The sequence below is a fragment of the Selaginella moellendorffii genome, unplaced genomic scaffold (assembly GCF_000143415.4).
Source record: "Selaginella moellendorffii unplaced genomic scaffold, v1.0 SELMOscaffold_195, whole genome shotgun sequence".
NCBI lineage: Eukaryota > Viridiplantae > Streptophyta > Lycopodiopsida > Selaginellales > Selaginellaceae > Selaginella > Selaginella moellendorffii.
This window is the reverse complement of record NW_003314455.1, coordinates 56,746-77,676: the sequence shown is the minus strand read 5'-3', so window position 1 is coordinate 77,676 and position 20,931 is coordinate 56,746. Positions and strand designations below refer to the sequence as shown.

Below are 20,931 nucleotides of genomic sequence, written 5' to 3'. Positions count from 1 at the left end.
TATCGGACAAAAAGAAACGGCCAGAAAACATACTCATGAGGAGTATGCAAAGCTGGTAGACACGATTGCTAATCTGCAGGAACAGTTGGACAAGCACCAGGCACGGCAAACCGGAGACGAGAATGACGAGGACTGAAAAATGCTCATTTCAAAAATGTTTCGATGCAAACAGTAAAAACGAATGCTCACCTCCCTTCATATCTTCGCTCGATGATATACGACTCTACATGCCCGTCCTGAAGAGCATAGGATAGACGCAGATGAAGCCCGTGCTCCAGCAAACGCCCAGTAAAGCTCCCTGCCGGAGCTTATCATGAAACGCGAAAGCCAGAGGCTTCGCACCAGCACCTGGACCTCTCACAAATCCCAGCAACGAGGCTGATATGATCGGTGTTCTCCTCGTGTCGTAGATGGCGATCAAACCAGAGTATACAGCATCACCACCTGTATACGACACCGCCAACCTTTCCCCTGTTCCATCCCAAGCCATCCTCTCAATGCTTCCTCCGGGTCCACAAATCGCTTCTATCTCCGAGAGTCCCAAAGGCAGCAAATGCACCTCCAGCGACGGAGGCTTCCCAGCAAAGTGTAAAGTCCCGAGCGTGCTGCTCTGATCAAAAGCACCCATGATCATCCGGCCATCGGGACTCCACGCCGCGCCCACGAGAGCTCCACCAGCCGAGGCCCACGGCTCGGACGTCCAAGTCATGGTCTCCCAGAGATGAAACGACGCGTCAACTTTGGCCGTGAGCAAGTAGTCCCCGAGCGGCGACCACTTCATGAACTGGACGCCGGCCATTCCCCGTCGCAGCGGTGTGCTCTCCCCGAGAGAGACGTCCCACACTGCGAAAGTCGGCGTCTCGCTCGATCCACACGCCAAGAGCCTTCCACAGGGGCTCCACGAGAGAGCCGAGACGGGCATATCGATCCCCCAGCGCAGAAAATCCACCAGGCTCCATTTCGTAGCCGCTGAGACGAGAGGCACCACAGCCCCGGTCCTCAAAGGTTCGAGCCTCGGTCATATCAGACCAATGTCTCATGTGATAAGTTTTCAGACAAAAAGAACATCTTTAAAATATTCTCCTAAGTTGCTAATAGCCTTTGAGCTAGCAACAATAGCTCACGATAACATTTTTGATTTCTAATCTATCTGTAGTTTCATTTTGTGTAAGCAGTTTATTTCTTAAATTTGTATTTTTTTTATAGAAAACTAGTTAATAGTATGGTGTATATATTTAGAATTTTTTTTAATGGTTTTTCTTTGATATTTGTTTAAGTTAAGATCTTAATGAATGTTAGTAAATATAGAAAGGTTTAGGGTTTAGGTTTTAGGGTTGTATATTAAAAAATATATTTATTATTTAAAGAGATAACAGCATTATAGAAAATATAACATTTTATATAAATGATGAGGCATATCAAATTTTTAGTTTTCAAGGTCTAGCAAAATATATAACAAAAAGTGATTATAGATGGAATAGTTGGTCATTTGAAGGTTTCTTTGAGCATATAAAATATAATACTATTAAATTATTCAACTATGAATTAAAATTTTAATAAATTATTTATTTTATTTAAAATTAATTTACTTATTGTATTATGAAAAAATCTTTTATTTCCTTTTTCAAGGCAAAGACCTAGGCCATCAAATCAAGCATAGACTTTAGGTGAATGAAACAATAAAATCCACCTGAAACAATGAAGAAATAAATGAGAAAGTTGAAACTTATTTTTCTATCTTGATATATAAACAAATAATATTTTAATGCAACTGTGTGCTAATATAAAGTTTTAAAAGTTTATTTATAGATATTTTAATAATGGTTTTCTTGCATAAATAGTAAAATCATTTTTTAAAAATATAATAAATTTATAATAGTGTAATGTGCTAAAACATTTTGTCATTTGGTGTTTTCTCTATGAAAGACTATTGTTATATAATATACTAATTATTAAATGATATCGATAATATAATTTATCCTATGTTTATATATTAGAAAGTTAGAAAGATTTATAAATCAAGCTACCCTAAAACATTAATTAACTCACCATAATTACACATTGGAAGAGAAATCATAGTTCAATTAAAGACAACAATATTTAAAGCTTATAAAGTAACTTTGTAAACCTAAAAATCAAGAAAAGAATATAAATCCATCAAAGAGAAAAAGTAGTATGTGGAGTGATAAATAAACAGAATGCAATAGATAATAGAAAGGTAAATAATACGATTGGATTCTTAAATGGTTAAGGTTAGGAATACAAATAGTACTTAAAATTAATCATTAGCCAACAAAAAGTATTCATTTCATAGCACCAGTAGTCAAAGAGTATTCTCTGCATTGTCATAATCATCCACTGGATTGGTGACAAATGCATGCTTGTACCAGGCCACGGATTGGATAAATTTTGGCCTAGCGCTGCTAGAATCGCGAGGTGCTGGAGCACTGACTGAAGCTTGCCAAGCAAGGGCCTTGTCACCACTGCTGATAACCCGATCTAGGATATCCATTTGCACAGCCAGACGGCATCGCTTGAGATGCCTTAAAGTTTGAATAGCAGTAGTTTCGGGTGGCTTTGTTGGTGCGCCTTGGATCTGGAGCACAACATATGAACGTTGGAACCCCCCTAGAGGGATTTCCTGGAAGTCTAACCATTTTGGTGGACTTTATAATTCATAGGTCTCACAAGAACTAGCCGATGTTTTCTGCAATCTCCGCTTTCGTTCAAACGGAAGAAACATAGATTGTGCAATAGTACCCATTGAAAACAAACGATCATATGGACCATACGTAGGCAATGTACCATATGCTTTTTCAAGGTTTGTGCCGTGTTACTTATAGATAAAACGGATCAATGAAAATCTAGCGCAATTTAAGAGTTTAAACAAAGAAACTTAAAGCACAAATGCAGCAGCGAATCTTTACTCAACGCATGTTTACGAACAAATTCAAGAGGAAGGAGCATAGATTCCTCGCAAGGCAGCGATGGTGCTCTCATTGAGAGACAGCGACGACGCAAGAACTGGAGTGGGGATCTCTGATCCAAACAAGCTCGGCCCCAGCAGCTGGAGTCCAGGCTCCTGGCTGTTAAACACCGCAAACGTAGTAGCAGGCTCGCTGCCAACGTTGTACTGGTAGTGGAGCAGACCCCTGGGAATGATGATCATGTCACCTCTCTGGAGCGTCCGAGCAAACAAAACGTTGTTGGTGTCCACGAATCCGGCCGAGATTGTCCCCTCCGCGACGTAGATGAGCTCCGATGCTCTGGGATGGACGTGAGTCGGAACCACACCCCCGACGCCAAAGTCGGCCCTCGCGATCGAGAGACCCATCGTGTTGAGGCCCGGAAACGTTGAAACTGACGCCAGAATTGCGTTGAAGGTGTTTGGAGCCTGCGTGTTGTTGATGTTCCTGAGGATCTCGGACACGAAGTCCTGGCCGGTGACTGCCGAAGGATTTCTGCATGATCCCGAGGAGCCGCTGCTGCTGTTGTTGGCGACGCAGAAGTCGAGAACTGGATCTGGATCAGCTGCGTTTGCCACGAGAGCCAGTGATAGCAGGAAAAAGCTGATGATGGCTGATCCGGAGGCCATTGCTTGTTCGACTGAAAGATATGCCAGAGCTTATCAGGACTGGCAGATATATGTGCCTCGAACCGCCTATGCCGGAGTTTAAGTCGCATTTGGATGATGATCCTTGTCAAGGAAACACGCAGGCATTCCGCGTATGATAGTTTGACGAAGTCACTGACAGATCGATGGCGTGAAGCAAACCAACCGAGACAATTTAGCATTCTCGAAGTCACTATGACGTTTTTCAGCTGACAATAAAAGCCTCGAGTCTTCATTCAACAGAGAAGACGCCTAAAAAAGAAATTTGATCATAGAACTTACTTCGAGGGCTGCAAGGTGCGAGTATCGAAGTCAAACACCCTCGACTTGTTGGTGAAGAAAAGCCCGAAAGTACCCAGTGATGACGGCTGCAAATCCTCGTTGAACAGCGAGTAGATAAACACTTCGATCGGTCTGTCACGGACCAGAGGGGTCCCCGCACCCGAGAGACAAAGCCTTGCAACGTTTTGATTGTAAGACCTTGACTTGCGAACGCTTGCTCCACTTTTTCCAGTGAACGGCCACCCAGTCTCGGAGACAGCCACCTGGAACAAGGACTTTCACAAGTTTAGACGATTTGCAAACCGTAAGGAGTCAGTCACCTGTATGTCACTGAAACCGAAATTACCAATTGCCGAGTAAACCGCGTCCAGCTGAGCCAAGAACAAATTCTCGTACCGTAGCCTGGAAATGGGATCGACGACCACGAAGCCAGTGGGTTTCAGCAACGCAAATGACTCGGGAAAGTTCCGACCCTTGTCCTGCTGAAACGTCGAGAAAGTGTAAATGTTAACCATAAAGGGAGCACCCGTTTTCGATAGAAACTGTAACAAAGGTCTGACGATTGCTTCATGGTCGAAGGAGCATAGCGACGGCGGAGAAGTCATGTTGAGAATGTTTAGCGAGTGAGTAGTAGAGACCTTCACCTGTGAGTCGATTTTTAGAGTAGCAAGAGCCGAATGTATGTTCTCCATAGCAGTAAGGAGATATGGCGTAATATGCTGTCCAGCCGTTAACACCTCGTAGCCAACCAAGATAGTTGTGATCTTCGTCTGCGGATAAAACAATAATATGGAGCTATTCACCCAGTTCTGGGCCGTGCTGATGTTTGTAGCAAGAGCCGGTATATCGTTGTTAGGAACCGAGACTGTCAGTTCGATGCTTGTGTTGGCGAAGGCCTGCAAAACGGTCGCATCAGTGTCGTAGATCCTAACTTTTGTCACCCCGAGAGATCGAACAAGCTCGACAACCTCCCCAGGCGAAGGAAGCTTTGAGGCTAAGCGGCCATAGTTAACACCCACAGTCCCTGCAGCTGGAGCAAAGCGTTACGACATCAGCCATGGAAACTTGCGATAAGACTGTACCGGAACCTGGAACGGTCGGCGCCACGATCATAATGAACACCAGCCAAAACCAGAGATCCATGCACCAACTAGAGCGCTCCGTTCCACCCCGTAATATATCCTCGTGATCTCCAATAGAAAAGAAACTTACCAGCGAGTTAGGAACTTCATGCTTGCTACGTTAACAGAAATATGCAGATACTCGGAGTGGCATCCTGTCGGACGAGCTGCCCCACCCCCTAACCTCCTAAACCGCTAAATTCTAATGCGAATCCGGCCTCACGATCTTCTTTTTTCTGTGCCCATTGTGGCTAGTACCTGCAAGCCCATCGCCCTTGTTTCGTCTCTTAAAGTCTATCACGTAAGTGCCGTCGTCCCGCTCGGTTTCCAGAGTAGTATAGTCCTCTTCTTGAGGCGATTCTGGGGAGAACTCTCTCCTCTTTTTGTCGTAGTTTTGCATTTTCGGTCTTTTCGTAGGAGCTGCTATCCTGTCCCATACGCTAGGCTTCTGTTGGCGTCCGTAAGTCTCCGAAGAGTTTCTACAGTACGAGCTGGCGGCAGGCTGCTGGTATTCGAAGTGCCGACGTCCTTCAAAACTCCTTTCCCTTTCGGACGGATGCCTCGAGTACTTCGCATCCGAAAACACTGGAGAGTGCTCCCTCTTATACCTCTCCTTTGGTATCGTCTCTGGAATGCTTACTCCATTGAGTGCATGCCCGTTATCCAGAGCCAAACCATTGCCAACCGACGAATACCTGCTTGGCTGTCTAGTAACATCCTCTGGGTATCCATATGAGGCCTTTCTCACGTCAGAACTATAAGTTGGCGCGAACTCTCGGTATTCCGTTGCTGGCTTTCCCGTTGCCATTACCTGTGACATTGCAGGAGGAGCCAGAGCGGTCATTGTGGGTGGGAGATAATCCAACATGTCCGAAACTAAAGCCTTCTTGCTAGCTAGCCTGTAAGAACCATCTTCCATCGGATCCATATTCCGGACCCTGTCCCCATTCCCCATCTCATCATATAGAGACGACCCCTGTCGACCGTAAAAGCTCGATCTAAAGTCTGCGGACATCTGCAAAACGCTGCTGTCCGGTTTCCAGTATCGATCTGCGTCAGTGGTTAAAGCTGTGGTGGCCTCTGGTCTCCCGATACCGTAGCCAAGAGCGTCGCATTTCGAAGAAACGCCAGCATATGAAGAAGGAGCACACTGTTGCCCGGGTCCCAAAGTATCGCCATAGTCGTAGTCGTTGGGCCTCGCGCTACACCAAGTATCCGGCTCAGATCTCTGAGAAGGTGCAAACTTGGCTGCGCTTGCGCTCTCGTAGTATCTTTCGTGTGGTACGTACGAAGTCCGACCAGCAGGCTCCTTATACTCGTTGTAAGTTGGATAGTTAACGCGACTAGGCCCTTCAACGTACGACGTCTTGGAAACCTGCTGCTCAGGCTCATTCTTCCAGTGATCATCCCTTTGATGACGATCACTGCGACCGCTGCGGTAAGTTCGACTATCGGTTGGCCCCCTAAAGTCCGAGTAAGCGTCATCAACTGAGTTGGTTCCAGCTGAAGGAGGGTAGTGAAAACTTCTTGAGCCGCGGGGCACGTCTGCCGGCATGAACAGCCTCATGAGCTTCACCACCTAAGAAGCAAACGAGTCAGACGCGGACTAAGAGACCAGTAAATACTAAAAAAATCCAAAAGTTGTCGTTGCTTGCCTGTTCCTTAGATAGATCAAACTTGAAGCGATTGTTTTCGTAGTAGTTTTCGAGAATCGCATCCTTGTATTCGGTTTCACGCAAAGGTAGGCACTTTTCCACGACACGGAACCGCACCTAGAAGCGAAAAGACCAATTAAAAAGTCCGAAGAATGTTAAAGAACAAGAAAGAAGCTTCATACCTGGAGTGGAAAATCGATGTCCGCTTCTATGAAGGCTTTCGGCTCCAAATCCACCCCCACATAGCTCACGGCCTCAAAAACCCCGTGAAGCTCTCTCGACTCAAACTCAAACAGGAAAAGCTTCATTCCTGGAGTGATGTGATCCGCGAAACGCTTCTTGGTCCTCGGCATTCCAAGCACATTGTAAGCGAGGCACCTCCTCTGCGTCTTCTTGTTGCACATAAAGATCAAACCCGCTATTCCCGGCTCGATTCTACTACTGCCCCCCGGATCCCTGTATGGACTGCGCGGAGAATCCCTCCGATCGACTCGCGAGTCCCAATTCCCCTTGTAATCCCTGCCGTCGTGACCCTCCCTCTCCCTGTGGATTTCCAACCTACCTGGCCAGCTCGGGGGATAATCTTCGTAGCGCCTGTGACGCTGCTCCTCGTCTTGCCGATCGCTCCGCTCGGCGTAATCCTTGTAGGCATCCCTCCGCCGATGCATTTCCTTCTCCAGCGTCATCTTCCTCTTTTGCTAGAACCCTATTCCGTCCAGGGAAAATCCTAGCCGTTGGTCTTGAGTGCGCCTTTAAGGCGCCCGGCTCGAATCCTGCTAGATAGCTACGACGTGGACGGATCTCTGCCGCCGATCGTGCCAGCTCAGTGGCACCCTTCACGTTAACCATCTTGGCTTCCCTCTCTTGGCACTCTTGGCGCTAGGGTTTGATTGCTCTCCTCCGCTGCGACGAGCGACAGGCGGCCGCTCGGATCGATTCTCCTTTGATCCCTTTCATCTTTGTGTGGATCATCGCCTGTTCTTGGCTGCTGTGTGACTGTGTGATTGAAAGGTCGTGGCTTTTGGTGTGATCTTGCCTGTTCTTGCTGCAATATTTCGCTGTTGCATGCTTGTGTGCTCGACTGTTTAACGTGGCATCCTCCAGCAGCGATCGAAGCGCGCCGGTTCCAGGTTGGTTGGATTGCTAGAAATTTTCAGGCTAGATCATAGGCTAGTGATGAGCCCCGTGGATGCGCGTGACCGCCTCTCTCGGCGGCGCGAGGCGATGAGACGCAAGGCGGCAGAGGCGACAATGAAGGCCGCCTCGCACAAGATCCATCCCAAGGCGCACTGCTTACAGGAGAGCGCCAGCGCCATCTTTGAGGGTCTCATTTGCCCGTGCAAGGAGAATTTGATCCATCCAGTCCAGGACATTCCATCCAATCGTCTCATAGCTCGTGTGGTGAGGCCGGGGATGATCCTCTTTCTCTTTGAGCAATCCTTGGGGCGGCTCTACGGTGTCTATCAGGTGGGAGCTTCCAAATACGATGAAAAGGTCTCTCATTCCTTTATTTACATTGTCTAGGCTAAACTAATCGTTGCATCTTTGTTTTCTTATAGATTTCTCTTCACGTTCAACAGCGCTATTTGCCGCTCGAAGGCGTGGAGCTTGAAAACTTCTTCTTAAACAATGATATAAAGCCGCATGTTGGTCCAGAAGTCCTAACTTCGTCACAGGTAGCTTCCCTTTGTGAACCAGCGTTCGCTTATTGCCGTTTCTATTGGCATGCCAGGTCTCGCGTCTCATAGATATGTTTGTCAAGCGTGCCGAGGCCGAATCACGTCTTTATAGTAATGGAGCTTTTGTAGCGGAACACATGTATAAGGATCCTTACGCGCGACTGAATCCTTACGCCTTCTTCTGTCCTTACCCGGAGGACGTGCACGTAGTTGAGAACCACGGCGGTGATGGTGGTTACGTCCACGAGCTCGATGAGCCTGCTCACGTCGGAATTCCTTACGCTCAGATGGCACCAACTGCAGTGCCTCACAGTCACTCTATGACTTCTGGCTGGAATTGTTCACCGATCAATTCAACGCCGTATGTCACCCATCCGATGAAGAACCAGGGAAGGATGGCTGATTCAACTCCAGTACAAGTCACTGGCTACCCGAGGCAAGCGCATCTTGCTCGCAGCTCTGGATCTGCTTTTTTCAGCCCTGTAGCACACTTGGACCATGGCAACTTGGACGGGACGACAGCAGTAAGCCAAGCTGGCTACGGACAGCCGCCTCCGTATAGAGCTCACCATCACCATCCTGCGGAGGTCAGCTACCAGCCCGCTATTCCAGAGGCTAGTGCCAAAGGATACGAGGATTCTCCTGCTGCTGCTGCTCAGGCTAGTAGGAACACCAATGTCTTCCATCAGGTTGAGGGGACACAAAACAGAGCTCCGAAGCAGGTTTCGAAGCTTCCGAAGTCCCTTAACCAGCATCCACGACAACAAAGAGTCAACTTGGCTTCGAACGGGCATCAAACACCGGCTCAAACAACGACCAAGGCTGTCCAGTCGAAGGTGTTACCTCAGAAGAGGCAGAAACCAACGAAGGACAACAAAAGTGTCTTCAACAGGATCAAGCCGGCGACTGTGTTCTCGCGATTAGGATCGTCTTCAGGAGGCAACGACACAATTCCAGCGACCGAGAAGGTGTTCCAAACGGGCGTCTTGGTTCCCGACAAATTCCGTCCACGGCCGCCGAGGAACCAGTCAAGGATGAAAGTTGATAATGTCGAGAGACCAGTGCCTGTTACTTTTGTCCAAGAGGACGACTCTGTGACGGGGAACAGCGGATCGATTGAAGATAGCTCCTTTCCCGTGGACTTCAAGCGTAGAGTTGTGAGCAGCAATGTTTCTTCTGCTCCTCAGTTGAAGAGGCGGAAGATTGTTCGTCCAGAGGGTCTCGGGTGCTCGTCAGGGAATACCGCAAGCTTGAAGGGGCAGGAGGCACAGGGATCAGTAGAGGTGATGTCTCTCAGCTAGGACGAAGAGGCTCCCATCGGACAACAAGTGGTGACGAGACCATCGACGTTTTTCGTTTATTTTACGTTCTGGAGGATCTACTGTACAGCGTTAGCGACAGGTGGAGAAGCTCTAGCTCTCGGGCACACTGGGACATGGTTGGACGACGGGTATCATCGTCTCTGATGCAGTCAAAGGCGAGGCTGGCAAACCTTCTGATGGAGTCCCATTGCCACGGTAGCTCTGCTCGAAGTTCCGGGTCCAGGATCTTCTTCAGCTTTCGTTTCTCTCGCAGCCAGTCCCTGACCTGTCCGTTTCACGGTGGATCAAGACGGGCTTGTGGAAGCAGAGATTAGACTGTACCTGGGTGACAAGGTTTTGCTTCCGCAAGGTGTAGGTGGCATTAACAGGTCTGCGCCCGGTTAGCAGCTCCAGCATGACGACTCCGAAGGCATAGACGTCGCTTTTGAGCGTCAGTCTTCCGGTCTGGGAAGGAAGGGCAAAAGAAGATCGGTTGAGCAAAGCAGCGGCGCACAGGGACGACTTACTGCTGTGTACTGGGGATCAAAGTAGCCGAAAGTTCCGAGGACTCGGGTGCTCACGTACGTTTGGTTGCCGTAAGGCACCAGCTTCGCCAGGCCAAAGTCCGACACCTGGAGCAGCCGAGAAAGTGGAGGCACGGCATTTATAGAGGTGGCAGGGCAGCGAGAAGATTACCTTTGCTTGGAACTTATCATCCAGGAGGATGTTGCTCGACTTGAAGTCCCGGTGGATGACTGGATTTCCGGTGGCAGGGCCATTGTGCAAGTACTCGAGGGCAGTCGCGGCTCCGCGAGCTATGGAGACGCGAGTTCTCCAGTCCATCTTCACTCTGACGATCCCTACGGGAAGAAGAGAAGAAAAGACGTTGGCCGGGCAAGTTTTCGGGTGGAGTGGTTTCTCATACCGTGGAGATGCTCTTGGAGATTGCCGTGGGGCATGAACTCGTAGACGAGCATTCTCTGGCCTTTGTCCGCGCAGTAGCCGATGAGCTTGACAAGATGGGAGTGATCGAGGCGGCTCAGGATGTCCACCTCGACGCGGAACTCTCTCTCGCCTTGGACGCCTTTGCTCAGCGATGGCTCCATTTGCTTCACGGCAACGATCTAGGAAGAACAGCAGCAAAAAGTTGGAAGGAGTTTTGGATCGAGCAAAGCTACCTGGCCGTTTTTGAGGACTCCTCGATAGACTCTCCCGAATCCTCCCTCGCCGAGGAGGTTGTCGGAGCTAAAGTTTGCGGTGGCGAGCAGCATCTCCTTGAGCGTGAAGATGGTGTCGACAATTGGTGGCAGCCTCACGATCGGTGGTGGTGGGAGCTGCTGGAGGAATTGGAGCTCGTCGTCCCAGGTGGAGAAAGTGGAGCTCCAGTAATCGAGCGCCCTGTGCGAAGACCCTGGAGAAGGAAAGAACTCGATCAAGACGAGGGCGAGCGAGCAAAGATGGGCAGCTGCTTACATGAGATCTTTCGATCCGGGACAGGGGTTTCCTTCTTCTTCCTCCTCCTCGGCCATAGCTTGAAAATGGTGAAGACCGCCGCCGGCATTGGATCTAGCTCGAGCTATTGCTCCTCCAAGAACAGGGGCCGGACGAAGAATCGATGCGCTTCGCCATGGCAGGACTCCCGATCTATCTATCGGCAATGCTGAATGGATTCTATTCTATCATCATACCGGTGGTTTCGATCGAGGCGCCGCCACTGCTGGAAGGAAGATCGGTGGAAGATCGAGATTGAAGAACCCTACTCTATCGAGCAGAGGTTTTAGAACACCTCCTCGGAAGCTGAGAGATAGCTACTTGGTTGGAAGGCGGCAATGCATTTCAAATGGTCCTCTCTTTTTTTTTACTGACAGGTTTTTACCGCGGTTGGGCGAGAAGGAAAGGACAACGAAGTTTTTACATTTACACTGCAAACAAACAAATACGCCATGCTAAAGCGTGAAAAAAAGAGCTTCCAGTAAAATCCATTCTGTCGTCGTCCAAGGGCGCGATTAAAGTATTCCCCGCATTAATTATCTAACGACCACGAGGATATTCTGTCCTAGAGAGAATATGCTGTTATTGTTTGAAAATTTGAAATTTCTTTGGCATTGAAAGGTCGCCACGATGTCGAAAGACGAGTTGGATGGGCGTGATTAATATTTTTTTCGGGTCGAATGCGATCGAAAAGTTTTCCAAATTCTCCAAAAGTTGGCTTTGGTTGGGTTGCAGTCGATCGATCGGGGAATTTGATGATCTATGGGAAGAACATCCCGAAAGGAATCCCACTGCCGGCTGCTCCAAGAGGATCCATGTCGTGGCCGAGAGCTTTCTTCAGCGCGGCCTCCACCTCTTTCATGGTTTTGAGGAACTCCTCGGCAACTTTGGTGCCGAAGACCTCAAACTCGGAGCTCACCGCTCGCATGGCCCGGATGGTTCCGTCGAGATCGGGGAGCCGGATGAACGCCACGCACCTCCTCGACTCGAGGAACTTGGTGTTGCCATCACCGGGCGTGAGCAGAGTCCCATCCTCCAGGGCGATGTTGCTGAGATAGATCATGATCACGCTGGCCTGGAGCGTCCCCAGGAGCGCGCCGTGTTGCGAGAAGCGGTCGGTTTGGATCTGATTCTTGCTGTCGATGGTGAAGTTGACGGGGCATTCGTGCTCCTGGCCCGTGTAGGAGAGCGGGTTTGGAGTGAAGATCTTGCACTGGTGGATGGTTTTTATGCCCGAGATTGGCGTGCCATCCCTGTGAATGAAAAGTTGTGTCAAGAATGGCATGGGCATGGATTTATAACTCAGGCAAAACAGGCAAGAACCGCAAGAACCGCAACTTAAACATCTCATAGAATTCTATTGTCAAAAGATAATGGGAAAAACTAAAACTATGTGAATCTATCGAAGATCTTCGATCGTACCTGGCCAGCACCGTGAGAGGGTATGTCGTGTTCTCGGCCAGCTCCAGCGAGGGAGGAAAGTTGTAGTAGCCCTCAAAGTAGAAATCGCAAGCGTGAGATAGCAGGTAGTACTTCTCCATTTGCGCGCACGTAGCATCTGCTGGGGTGGCGATCAAACAAATCAACAGCAGTAGCAGTAGCAGCAGGAGCAGCAGCAGCAGTGGTTTGATCCCTCCTCCCATCGAAAGAGAGGAAAGGATCGAGGGAAAAAAAAAAGAAGGAAAAAAAAGCCTCCCAGTTTTTCCTCAATCTTGCTTCACGGCTTTCGGAGTCATGCATGAGGGAATGCTGGATTTCCTCATATCCTGTCGTGGACGCTCTTGGCATGAGCCGCATTTTGGGTGAGAAAGAGGTAGTACCAAACACAGATTTCTTCTTTCCAAAAGCTTCCTCACGATCATTTCCCTCTTATTATTAAACATTGTTTTTAATAAGGGTGTAAATAAATGACAAAAATAATCAGATAAATACATCCTAACAAACCTTTATTAATGAAGCATCTTCGTACCTTTATATGAATATCCTTGATCCAGAATATCCATGGAGTAATCCAGAAGGTCAACCTTGCAATTTGTCTGTTTGTTTGCATATAGGCGAATAGTTTGGGAGGAGAACGCGGAAGGAACTTTCTTTTGCTGGTGAGATCTCGCAGCATAGCCTTGATTTTTAATTCCAGAAAAACGTCTATATGGTGTAGGTCATGGAGAAACCCATTAAAGTTCTTGCGAACTTGATTCCTTGGACACAAGCGCAAACAAAACCACCGCACAACCTACTTGACCTCGCCAGATTGCACATTTGACTTCACACAGCATGCGTATGAAAGTTTTTCTTGGAGATCTCTCAAGTATCCGGATTCCCGGAAATAAAATCTCGGAATTTTGGTGGTTTGTACTATCCGTAGGGCCTAGGACAAGATTCTAGCCCAACGATGAATTTCTCATCCAAGCACAAGAAAAATTCAAACATCACACTTTCACCTTGAATAAAAAAATTTAGAGGACCCGGCATTGCCTCATGTAAGGAATCCAAAGCTTGGAAGTTACAAAGAAGCTCCAACATTGGAGAAGAAATTTTCTTTTGCTGGTGTACTTGCGGGTACCCTTCCCGTACATCGCGCCTCACGACAAGGGTTAGAGTCAAGGTCGGCCGTACACTCGCCGACTCAATGTCAACGCTCGCGAGGGGCTGCCACCTGGACGGCAGCGATGCCGCCACGTAGCGCGATTCGTTTTGCTCTTTAAAGAGGGAAGAGGAATCACAGGCAAGGAAGAAACGAGAGCTCGCCTCTTTCGGGAGCTCGCGAGCGAAGCATTGCCTCTCTTCCGAGGGTTCCAAGTTCCCCGAATGCCGGGAGCCACCGCCAGAGAATCGGCGTAGAGAGATCGATCCATCCGCACAGGCAAGCCGCGCAATTCTCTGTCAAATCTTGCAGTTGCGCCTCAAGATCGCGAGAACTCCACGATCGTCGCCAAGATCGTCGTCCATGGCATCCCCAGTGAATTCCTCCGGCGCCATCGAAATGCCGCAGCGATTCGTCGACATCGATCTCTCGCCGCCTCCTCCATCTCCATCGCAGCAGCAGCATCGCAATCCGGCTCCCAAGTTCCGGCTCCCAGTGGATTCCGAGCACAAGGCCAAGAAGCTCGATCTCTTCTCCTTCGCGCAGCCCCACATGAGAAGCTTCCACCTCTCGTGGATCGCCTTCTTCACTTGCTTCACCTCCACCTTCGCGGCGCCGCCGCTCATCCCGGTGATCCGCGACAACCTCGACCTCACCAAGCTCGACGTCGGCCGCGCCTCCATCGCCTCCATCTCCGGCTCCATCCTCTCGCGCTTCCTCATGGGCCCGGTGTGCGATCTCGTCGGCCCGCGCTACGGCTGCGCCATCCTCATCATGATCACCGCCCCGCCGGTCTTCTGCATGCCGCTCGTCTCCGATCCCACCGGATTCATCATCGTGAGGTTTTGCATCGGATTCTCGCTCGCCACCTTCGTCTCGTGCCAGTTCTGGATGAGCACCATGTTCAACACCAAGATCGTGGGCATGGCGAATGGATTCACCGGAGGCTGGGGGGATTTTGGGGGCGGAGTCACGCAGCTTCTCATGCCGCTGCTCTACCAGCTCATCCTCAAGTTTGGAGCCAACGATTTCACGGCCTGGAGGATCGCCTTCTATGTGCCGGGGCTGATGCATGTGTTCATGGGGCTGGCGGTGCTGATCCTGGGCCAGGATCTCCCGGATGGGAACTATCGCGATCTCAAGGAGCAGGGCCACAAAACCAAGGACAGCTTTGGCAAGGTACGTAAGCTAGTCTCTCTGGATCTCGACTCTTGCTTGCCGCTAACGCTGTTTTGGCTTTGAGATTTTGTAGAGCAGAGAAAAGCTCTGTCCATGGGCGTCACTGCTCTGCTCTGATCTAGGCAAAAAAATGTTGCTAGATAAGTTTTGTAGCGTAGAAAAATGCATTCGATCATGTAGAGATGCTTTCACGTTTTTTTTACTTTTGCTCTTGGGCATGTTGACTTTGCTCTTCCTTGTACTAAACTTTTTTACTTTTTCTACAGGTGCTTCGCAACGCAGCCAAGAACTATCGCACCTGGCTCTTTGCCTTCGTCTATGGCTACAGCTTTGGCGTGGAGCTCACTGTCTTTAACAACATCGCCGAGTACTTCTACGACGAGTTCGGCCTCCACCTCGGCACCGCCGGCATCGTCGCCTCCATCTTTGGCCTCGCCAACTTCATCTCCCGCCCCATGGGCGGCATCCTCTCGGACGTGATCGCGCGCTCCTACGGCATGCGCGGCCGCCTCTGGATCCTCTTCCTCTTCCAGACAGTCGGGGGACTCATGTGTGTGCTGCTGGGCTTCATGAACACCCTCGGGACTGCCATAGGCATCGTCATCCTCTTCTCCATCTTCCTCCAGGCGGCGTGCGGTGCGACGTTTGGGATCGTCCCGTTCGTGTCGAGACGATCGCTGGGAGTTCTCGCGGGGCTCACGGGGGGTGGCGGCAACCTGGGCGGAGTGGTGACGCAGCTCATCTTCTTCACCAACGAGACCTTCTCGTTCGAGGCCGGGTTTAGTCTCATGGGCGCCATGAGCGTGGGATGCTCGCTAGCGCTGCTGGGCGTCTACTTCCCGCAGTGGGGAGGGATGCTTTGCAGGGCGTCGAGCGATCCTGGAGCCACCGAAGAGGCGTACTATCTCGCCGAGTGGAGCGAGGAGGAGAAGGCCAAAGGGATGCACCTCACAGCACTCAAGTTTGCAGAGAACTCTCACTCGGAGAGAGGACGGATGCGATCAGGTGCGTCGTCACAACTTCAGCCCAGCGCGGTGGTCAACCCCATTCTATGATATATATTAGCTGTTGTTCTCTCCCTTGGGATGATGATGATGATGATGATGATGAATATGACTCCAATAGACTATAAACTTAGTCCTGCTTCATATTAAAAAATTCTGGACGCAGTGCAGACTACTTAAACCAACACCAAGTACCACTTGGACACGGAGGAGATCAATCCAGACGAATTGCATGGCGCAACAAACTACTAAGATACAGAGCAGGGAATACCAAAACACACCAACTGATAGCTGCCCCGAAATCATGCATGTCTTCATCGTATAAGAGCTTCTGGAGCGTCGGAGTGCAAGACTCTCCTGGAAACAATTGGGGGCAGCTAGCAGCTACGACGGCGGTATGGACATTATAAAGGTCATATTGCCCATAACAAGCAAAGATTTGTCGATCGTGAAGTTATTCTTTCTATAGAGCTACTTTCATGGCTTCCTTAGAGCAATCGATTCTTGATCATTTTTCTTTCATTCAGCTTCAAGGGGCTTTGTCACACCCAATTGAATTTGGACACAGCTACGCACAAACTTCTCCCAATGCGGAGCGGATCATCCGCGACATGATCAGTGATTATGCCAATCGCGATCCAACGGGACTGATACGCTTGCACTTTCACGACTCCTTCGTTAACGTCTCTCTCCGATTATCGTAGATAGCGTTCTTGGATTTGTGATAAACTCACAACGCCTTCTCGATGAACTCCAACAGATGGTACCAACGTTGAGAAGTTCTCCCTTCCAAACAACAATTTACCTCGGGATTCCACAGAGAAGATTGGAGAAAGCCTGCCCTGAAGTGGTGTCATGTGCCGATACAATTGTCATTGCTGCCACTTTGAAATTTTCAATACTTTGAAACTTTCAAATATTTAGGGCTAGGTTAGAAAAGTTAGCATCTCTTTGTGTCAATTTTGAAAACATGTGAACTTTTCCTCTCGAATGATCATATGATCTTTTAGATGGGAGGCCGGTGCAGTGGGATCGACTCAAATGGGGCAACAGTATAGAGGACACATCCAGAAATGACTTACTGTAAGCTTGAAAAAGTTCCAATTTTGCCATTTCCATTGTTATGTTCATAATATGTTTTGTGGTCTTTTGCCACCGCTCTACACCTGTACAGATTTTAAACACAAGATCTTCTAGAGGATAGGCTTTGCATTTCTATGGTGGCAATGGCAACAGCATCTTCAGCTGGTGGCAACGGCTCGTCCAGCACTGTTGTATGGAACCTGGAAGACGAAGAAGAAATTTGTGACTTGCTATTGATCAAGAGATCGCTCACAGAGCCATGACATTCAAAACTATTCTAGAATAGTCCAGAAGATTCTAAATCAACTTAAAATCATAATACAATTTTAGTTTTCAAGTAATCAAACTTACTGTGAATAGGAGTCGCTGTTTGCTACATTACAGACCTCTTGATCTCTCCATTTTCTCTCGTCCTCCACAATGTTTCCCATCTTGGACTGCCCGAAGTCCAGGGTGCCAGGATTGTCCACCTAAAAATTCACCAGTCTGAGTTGACTCTCAAAGAGGTCTTGGTCAGAGGTGAGAAGACCGTTCCTCTGCTCCAAGTACCAGTTATCGAAATTGAACTGGGAACCCCTGTCAAACTTGACTGTGTTCTTGGTGAAATCTCCTCCAAGAACTCGGGATTCACAATTCCATCTGGCTTGCTGAGGTGTGTGAGCTCCTGCCAAGAATTTGTGTAATCCATCCAACCTGATCACAAGCCTTGGTTCCTGAAGTTTTTAGTGAGACCAAAGTATGAACAATCACCCAATTTTGACGAAGTTTTAATACTTTCCTTTTTGACTCCTTTTTTATTTTTACATTTTTTTCCTTAATAGTCCAAATGTTTCCATAACCTTTGACTGTATAAGAATTGGAATTTCACTTTTACCACTCAGCTGCTCCGCCCAAGCAATTTTTTGCAAGGATTACTGGTGGAAAACTGGGACTAAAACTCATGCTACAGTTGACATTTACAACTGCATTGGACGGCACCACACTTGCCACCCTTCTCTGGACGCGCAGAGACCCCAAGAGCCCAAACGTGGCATTTTGTTGCCGAAACTCCGCCCTTATCTTTTGCTCCACTCCACTCCCGGTGAGATTGGTGGTAGAATCTATGACCGCAAGAAAGGGCGTACTTCCCATCCTTGCCGGCTGTGTGAACGCTCGCACCTGGACCCGGCCCAGGTTTCGATCCCCAAACCAAAGCCCAAGCGACGAGGGTTCGAATCTCATCTCTGCGTTGGCGTTTGGGTTCCTGGCGAGGAGCGTGAGGTTGAGTCGCGCGACGAGGATGGTGGTGGACTCGGCGAAGAGGAAGAGTGTGCCGTTAGAGACGCGATCGATCGAGACGGTGGGCGATTTTGGGTGGAATGCGAGCAGCAGGATGATCCCAAACATCCCAGCCATGACGACCGTGAGGGCCGCGGCCATTCCCAGGCACGCAAGGCATTCTTTCATGCCCCCGGTTTTGCCTCTGGTGATCGATTGAAAGGGGACGTGGTGACGATCGCCCTCTTCTTCGTCGATTTGGTGGAGGTAGCCCAGATCCTTGAAGGAACTCACCAAAGATTTCTTGCTTCTGTCCAAGAAACGATCGATCTTCTTGGCGATCTTCGGGCCGCCGCCGCCGTTGCTGCTGCCGGCGGAATCAGCGTCGGTGGAGAGCGAATTTTCATTGCGGTTGTGGAGGAGATCCATTCTATCTATTGCTCCCCGAGAATTTGCATATGCCACTGGATTCACCATCTGACCAAAAGAGATCGAATGAAACTATTGCTACGCGCTCTACCTTGTTTCTTTTAGATCGCGCGGCCAACCAAACTTCTTTGTTCCTTCCTCTTTGGCGTTGCAGTTCTTTTAAATTGTAAATAGCGCGAGAGAGAAAGGAATCGGCCGACACGCTCTCCATGTGGCGCTCGCCGCCCTAAAATTTTCGAGTTAAGCCGGCCATGGACTGTGGAAGAAAAGATTCACCTTTGTTCCTCTTTGTTTCTTTTCTTTTACTAGAAATCAAATTAGAAAACTAAACACATTATATTGAGATGATTTTCATATACGAGCTTGCTCTTGAGTGTTATAAACTGCAGCAAATCCATCATCATCTATACAAAAAGCACAAGGAAGCCACTTATTTGTCTAATAATTATTTATATGTGTTTCCATTTTCATCATATATCACTAGGTTACAATCTTTCTGCATTTGAAGATAGAAACCATCACCTTTGTTTTCAGTTTTGGTGCCCCTGGTAAATGATCATGTATACAGTATAAAACCTATTTAAAGATTGGAGAAAATTCTCATTTGGATATTGGTAGCATACATAATACTACATCATAATTTTATAAACAAAAGAGAGGAGTTAAATTTTATATTAAATCTCATTAGAAATCAAAATAAAAAAACTATACAAAATATTTATCAAGAGCTTTGCACACAACATCAATAGTTGGAAGATTGTTTGTATTTTGGAGTCATGTATGGTATAAGTATCTACACTCATCTTCCTTCCATCTTCAATTGAACAAATAAATTCTCAAATTACTCTATCATATGTGTGTGTGAACTTTCCAAATTGGGGTATCACTAATTGTGGTGTAGCAATATGGAAGTAATGAAGAAATATGTATTTCACAATGACATGAATTTTGGTTTTGCTATCGGGAGGTATATGATTTCATATATTAATGTTGATCCTCCTTGGATGGATATAATCCAAAGAATAGTTTCATCTCTTTTAGCTAGATAGTGAATCTAGTGGAAAATACAAATTCTCAAGGTCTAGCAAGATAGAATGGATCTTGCTATGAAATTTACTCTTCATCAACACTAATTTTGCTAATAGAAGCAGCGCTCGAAGATTGCCAAGATTTTTAATGAGTTATATAACTTATATAGAGTATAGGCTACTATTCTTCACATGGGGTGATTCCAATGTGTGTGGGTTCCAACCTTATAGCCATCAAATTAAATAATATCATCTTTGTTTGTCACTTCTTAATTTCTACATTTTGAACTGATAAAACTAAGGAAAGACAACCATGTAGATCATTTTAAGCTGTGAGTTTGTGCCACAACATACAAACAAAGAGATTGCCATAGACACAAAGAGAAGTTAAATTTTGTAAATTTTCTCTTCCCAAGAGGGTGCTGTGGCAGCTATGTCCCTCAAGAGCAATGACTCTATTACAAATACCTGTGCATTCTTCCCAACTATACAAACCTGTGAATTCAACATCTTAGAGAGTTTTTCTTGTGTCCTTAAATTAAGTTTGCAATGTCAATACCAACAGTAGACAGGATTGCAACAAGTCATTTCCTGAATGCATCCTCTTAGACTACTATATAAAATCTGCATAATAATAAATTCTATTCAGCTTATAACATCCTTAATAAATTTTAATTTATTCCATTATAACTTTTTGCCTTCAGTATAGTATGCTTGGAAAAACTTGAATATTTTGGACCTCCTTGAATACTTATACAACAGCCTCAACTGTTTTAATTTGACTAGAGAATTTGGGGAAATTATAATAGTTTCAACTTCTATGTTATAGTCTCATCTGCTCCATATGGAGCTTGCCACCCTAGATTTCCAACCATGGATTTTAATTGTTCAAGAAAAGAACACCTCTAGCATTTTTTTGACTAGTAACACTATTCCTAAGCTTTATAGTAAGATTTCTAGAGGAATTTTTTATTATAAATATAATTAAGAAAAATAAGCATATAAACTATTAAGATTAATTATTTGATCTCCATATATTAATTTGCTCTTGAGTGTTATAAACTGCAACAAATCCATCATCCTCTATACAAAATGCACAAGGAAGCCACTTATTTGTCCAATAAATATTATATGTCCACACAACATTTCCATGTTCATCATATATCACTAAGTTGCAATCTTTTTGCATCTGAAGATAGCAACCATTACCTTTGTTTTGAGTTTT

At 47.4% G+C, this 20,931-nt stretch overlaps 7 protein-coding genes across 9 annotated transcripts; 2 read left to right on the top strand and 5 right to left on the bottom strand.

The window, feature by feature from the left end:
* Positions 1 to 123: 123 nt before the first annotated feature.
* Positions 124 to 7,414, bottom strand: LOC9648336. The gene is made up of 9 exons (XM_024667783.1): positions 6,854 to 7,414; positions 6,672 to 6,788; positions 5,221 to 6,595; positions 4,216 to 4,925; positions 3,969 to 4,158; positions 3,754 to 3,822; positions 3,026 to 3,606; positions 2,388 to 2,596; positions 124 to 1,013 (listed from the first exon to the last, which is right to left on the bottom strand). Exons 1-9 carry the CDS (start codon positions 7,355 to 7,357, stop codon positions 224 to 226), a joined length of 4,545 nt encoding a protein of 1,514 aa, XP_024523551.1. The 5' UTR covers positions 7,358 to 7,414; the 3' UTR covers positions 124 to 223.
* On the bottom strand, positions 2,897 to 3,626 carry LOC9648335 (auxin-binding protein ABP20). Its single transcript, XM_002994173.2, has one exon. It carries the CDS (start codon positions 3,593 to 3,595, stop codon positions 2,951 to 2,953), a length of 645 nt encoding a protein of 214 aa, XP_002994219.1. The 5' UTR covers positions 3,596 to 3,626; the 3' UTR covers positions 2,897 to 2,950.
* Positions 3,766 to 5,220, bottom strand: LOC9648344 (glucan endo-1,3-beta-glucosidase 12). Of its 3 annotated transcripts, XM_024667764.1 has the most exons (4): positions 4,978 to 5,220; positions 4,216 to 4,925; positions 3,896 to 4,158; positions 3,766 to 3,822 (listed from the first exon to the last, which is right to left on the bottom strand). In XM_024667764.1, exons 1-4 carry the CDS (start codon positions 5,036 to 5,038, stop codon positions 3,819 to 3,821), a joined length of 1,038 nt encoding a protein of 345 aa, XP_024523532.1. In that variant the 5' UTR covers positions 5,039 to 5,220; the 3' UTR covers positions 3,766 to 3,818. The 3 variants fall into 3 exon arrangements, with proteins under 3 accessions (XP_024523532.1, XP_024523533.1, XP_024523534.1); XM_024667765.1 differs by having other exon boundaries at positions 3,766 to 4,158; positions 4,984 to 5,220; XM_024667766.1 differs by lacking the exon at positions 3,766 to 3,822 and having other exon boundaries at positions 3,923 to 4,158; positions 4,242 to 4,925.
* A 97-nt stretch (positions 7,415 to 7,511) lies between the features above and the next one.
* Positions 7,512 to 9,692, top strand: LOC9648334. The gene is made up of 3 exons (XM_024667782.1): positions 7,512 to 8,165; positions 8,231 to 8,347; positions 8,404 to 9,692. The coding sequence occupies exons 1-3, from the start codon at positions 7,848 to 7,850 to the stop codon at positions 9,649 to 9,651; spliced, it is 1,683 nt and encodes a 560-aa protein (XP_024523550.1). The 5' UTR covers positions 7,512 to 7,847; the 3' UTR covers positions 9,652 to 9,692.
* On the bottom strand, positions 9,683 to 11,606 carry LOC9648333 (probable serine/threonine-protein kinase PBL28). The gene is made up of 7 exons (XM_002994171.2): positions 11,125 to 11,606; positions 10,830 to 11,062; positions 10,577 to 10,775; positions 10,348 to 10,511; positions 10,179 to 10,283; positions 9,994 to 10,116; positions 9,683 to 9,937 (listed from the first exon to the last, which is right to left on the bottom strand). Exons 1-7 carry the CDS (start codon positions 11,210 to 11,212, stop codon positions 9,713 to 9,715), a joined length of 1,137 nt encoding a protein of 378 aa, XP_002994217.2. The 5' UTR covers positions 11,213 to 11,606; the 3' UTR covers positions 9,683 to 9,712.
* A 296-nt stretch (positions 11,607 to 11,902) lies between these two features.
* LOC9648343 lies at positions 11,903 to 12,859 on the bottom strand. The gene is made up of 2 exons (XM_002994170.2): positions 12,565 to 12,859; positions 11,903 to 12,395 (listed from the first exon to the last, which is right to left on the bottom strand). The coding sequence occupies exons 1-2, from the start codon at positions 12,783 to 12,785 to the stop codon at positions 11,903 to 11,905; spliced, it is 714 nt and encodes a 237-aa protein (XP_002994216.1). The 5' UTR covers positions 12,786 to 12,859.
* Positions 12,860 to 14,049: 1,190 nt separating this feature from the next.
* LOC9648332 (high-affinity nitrate transporter 2.1) lies at positions 14,050 to 16,033 on the top strand. Its single transcript, XM_002994180.2, has 2 exons — positions 14,050 to 14,905; positions 15,172 to 16,033. Exons 1-2 carry the CDS (start codon positions 14,090 to 14,092, stop codon positions 15,958 to 15,960), a joined length of 1,605 nt encoding a protein of 534 aa, XP_002994226.2. The 5' UTR covers positions 14,050 to 14,089; the 3' UTR covers positions 15,961 to 16,033.
* The last annotated feature ends 4,898 nt before the right edge of the window (positions 16,034 to 20,931 follow it).

Bases quoted from the DNA above. Each gene is read 5' to 3' on its own strand.
- LOC9648343 (XM_002994170.2), bottom strand. From the start codon at position 12,785: ATGGGAGGAGGGATCAAACCACTGCTGCTGCTGCTCCTGCTGCTACTG. The intron at 12,396-12,564 runs GTACGATCGAAG...TTTCATTCACAG, and splicing joins CCTCTCACGGTGCTGGCCAG to GGATGGCACGCCAATCTCGG.
- LOC9648333 (XM_002994171.2), bottom strand. From the start codon at position 11,212: ATGCCGGCGGCGGTCTTCACCATTTTCAAGCTATGGCCGAGGAGGAGG. The intron at 10,776-10,829 runs GTAGCTTTGCTC...TGTTCTTCCTAG, and splicing joins GAGTCCTCAAAAACGGCCAG to ATCGTTGCCGTGAAGCAAAT. The intron at 10,117-10,178 runs GTAAGTCGTCCC...CTTCCTTCCCAG, and splicing joins TTGATCCCCAGTACACAGCA to ACCGGAAGACTGACGCTCAA.
- LOC9648335 (XM_002994173.2), bottom strand. From the start codon at position 3,595: ATGGCCTCCGGATCAGCCATCATCAGCTTTTTCCTGCTATCACTGGCT.
- LOC9648334 (XM_024667782.1), top strand. From the start codon at position 7,848: ATGAGCCCCGTGGATGCGCGTGACCGCCTCTCTCGGCGGCGCGAGGCG. The intron at 8,166-8,230 runs GTCTCTCATTCC...GTTTTCTTATAG, and splicing joins CTTCCAAATACGATGAAAAG to ATTTCTCTTCACGTTCAACA. The intron at 8,348-8,403 runs GTAGCTTCCCTT...TTGGCATGCCAG, and splicing joins AAGTCCTAACTTCGTCACAG to GTCTCGCGTCTCATAGATAT.
- LOC9648332 (XM_002994180.2), top strand. From the start codon at position 14,090: ATGGCATCCCCAGTGAATTCCTCCGGCGCCATCGAAATGCCGCAGCGA. The intron at 14,906-15,171 runs GTACGTAAGCTA...CTTTTTCTACAG, and splicing joins CCAAGGACAGCTTTGGCAAG to GTGCTTCGCAACGCAGCCAA.
- LOC9648344 (XM_024667764.1), bottom strand. From the start codon at position 5,038: ATGGATCTCTGGTTTTGGCTGGTGTTCATTATGATCGTGGCGCCGACC. The intron at 4,926-4,977 runs GTACAGTCTTAT...GCTTTGCTCCAG, and splicing joins GCCGACCGTTCCAGGTTCCG to CTGCAGGGACTGTGGGTGTT. The intron at 4,159-4,215 runs GTGACTGACTCC...TCCTTGTTCCAG, and splicing joins TCGGTTTCAGTGACATACAG to GTGGCTGTCTCCGAGACTGG.
- LOC9648336 (XM_024667783.1), bottom strand. From the start codon at position 7,357: ATGACGCTGGAGAAGGAAATGCATCGGCGGAGGGATGCCTACAAGGAT. The intron at 4,926-5,220 runs AGAATTTAGCGG...GCTTTGCTCCAG, and splicing joins CGTGAGGCCGGATTCGCATT to CTGCAGGGACTGTGGGTGTT. The intron at 1,014-2,387 runs GTACAAGCATGC...GATATGACCGAG, and splicing joins TTTATCCAATCCGTGGCCTG to GCTCGAACCTTTGAGGACCG.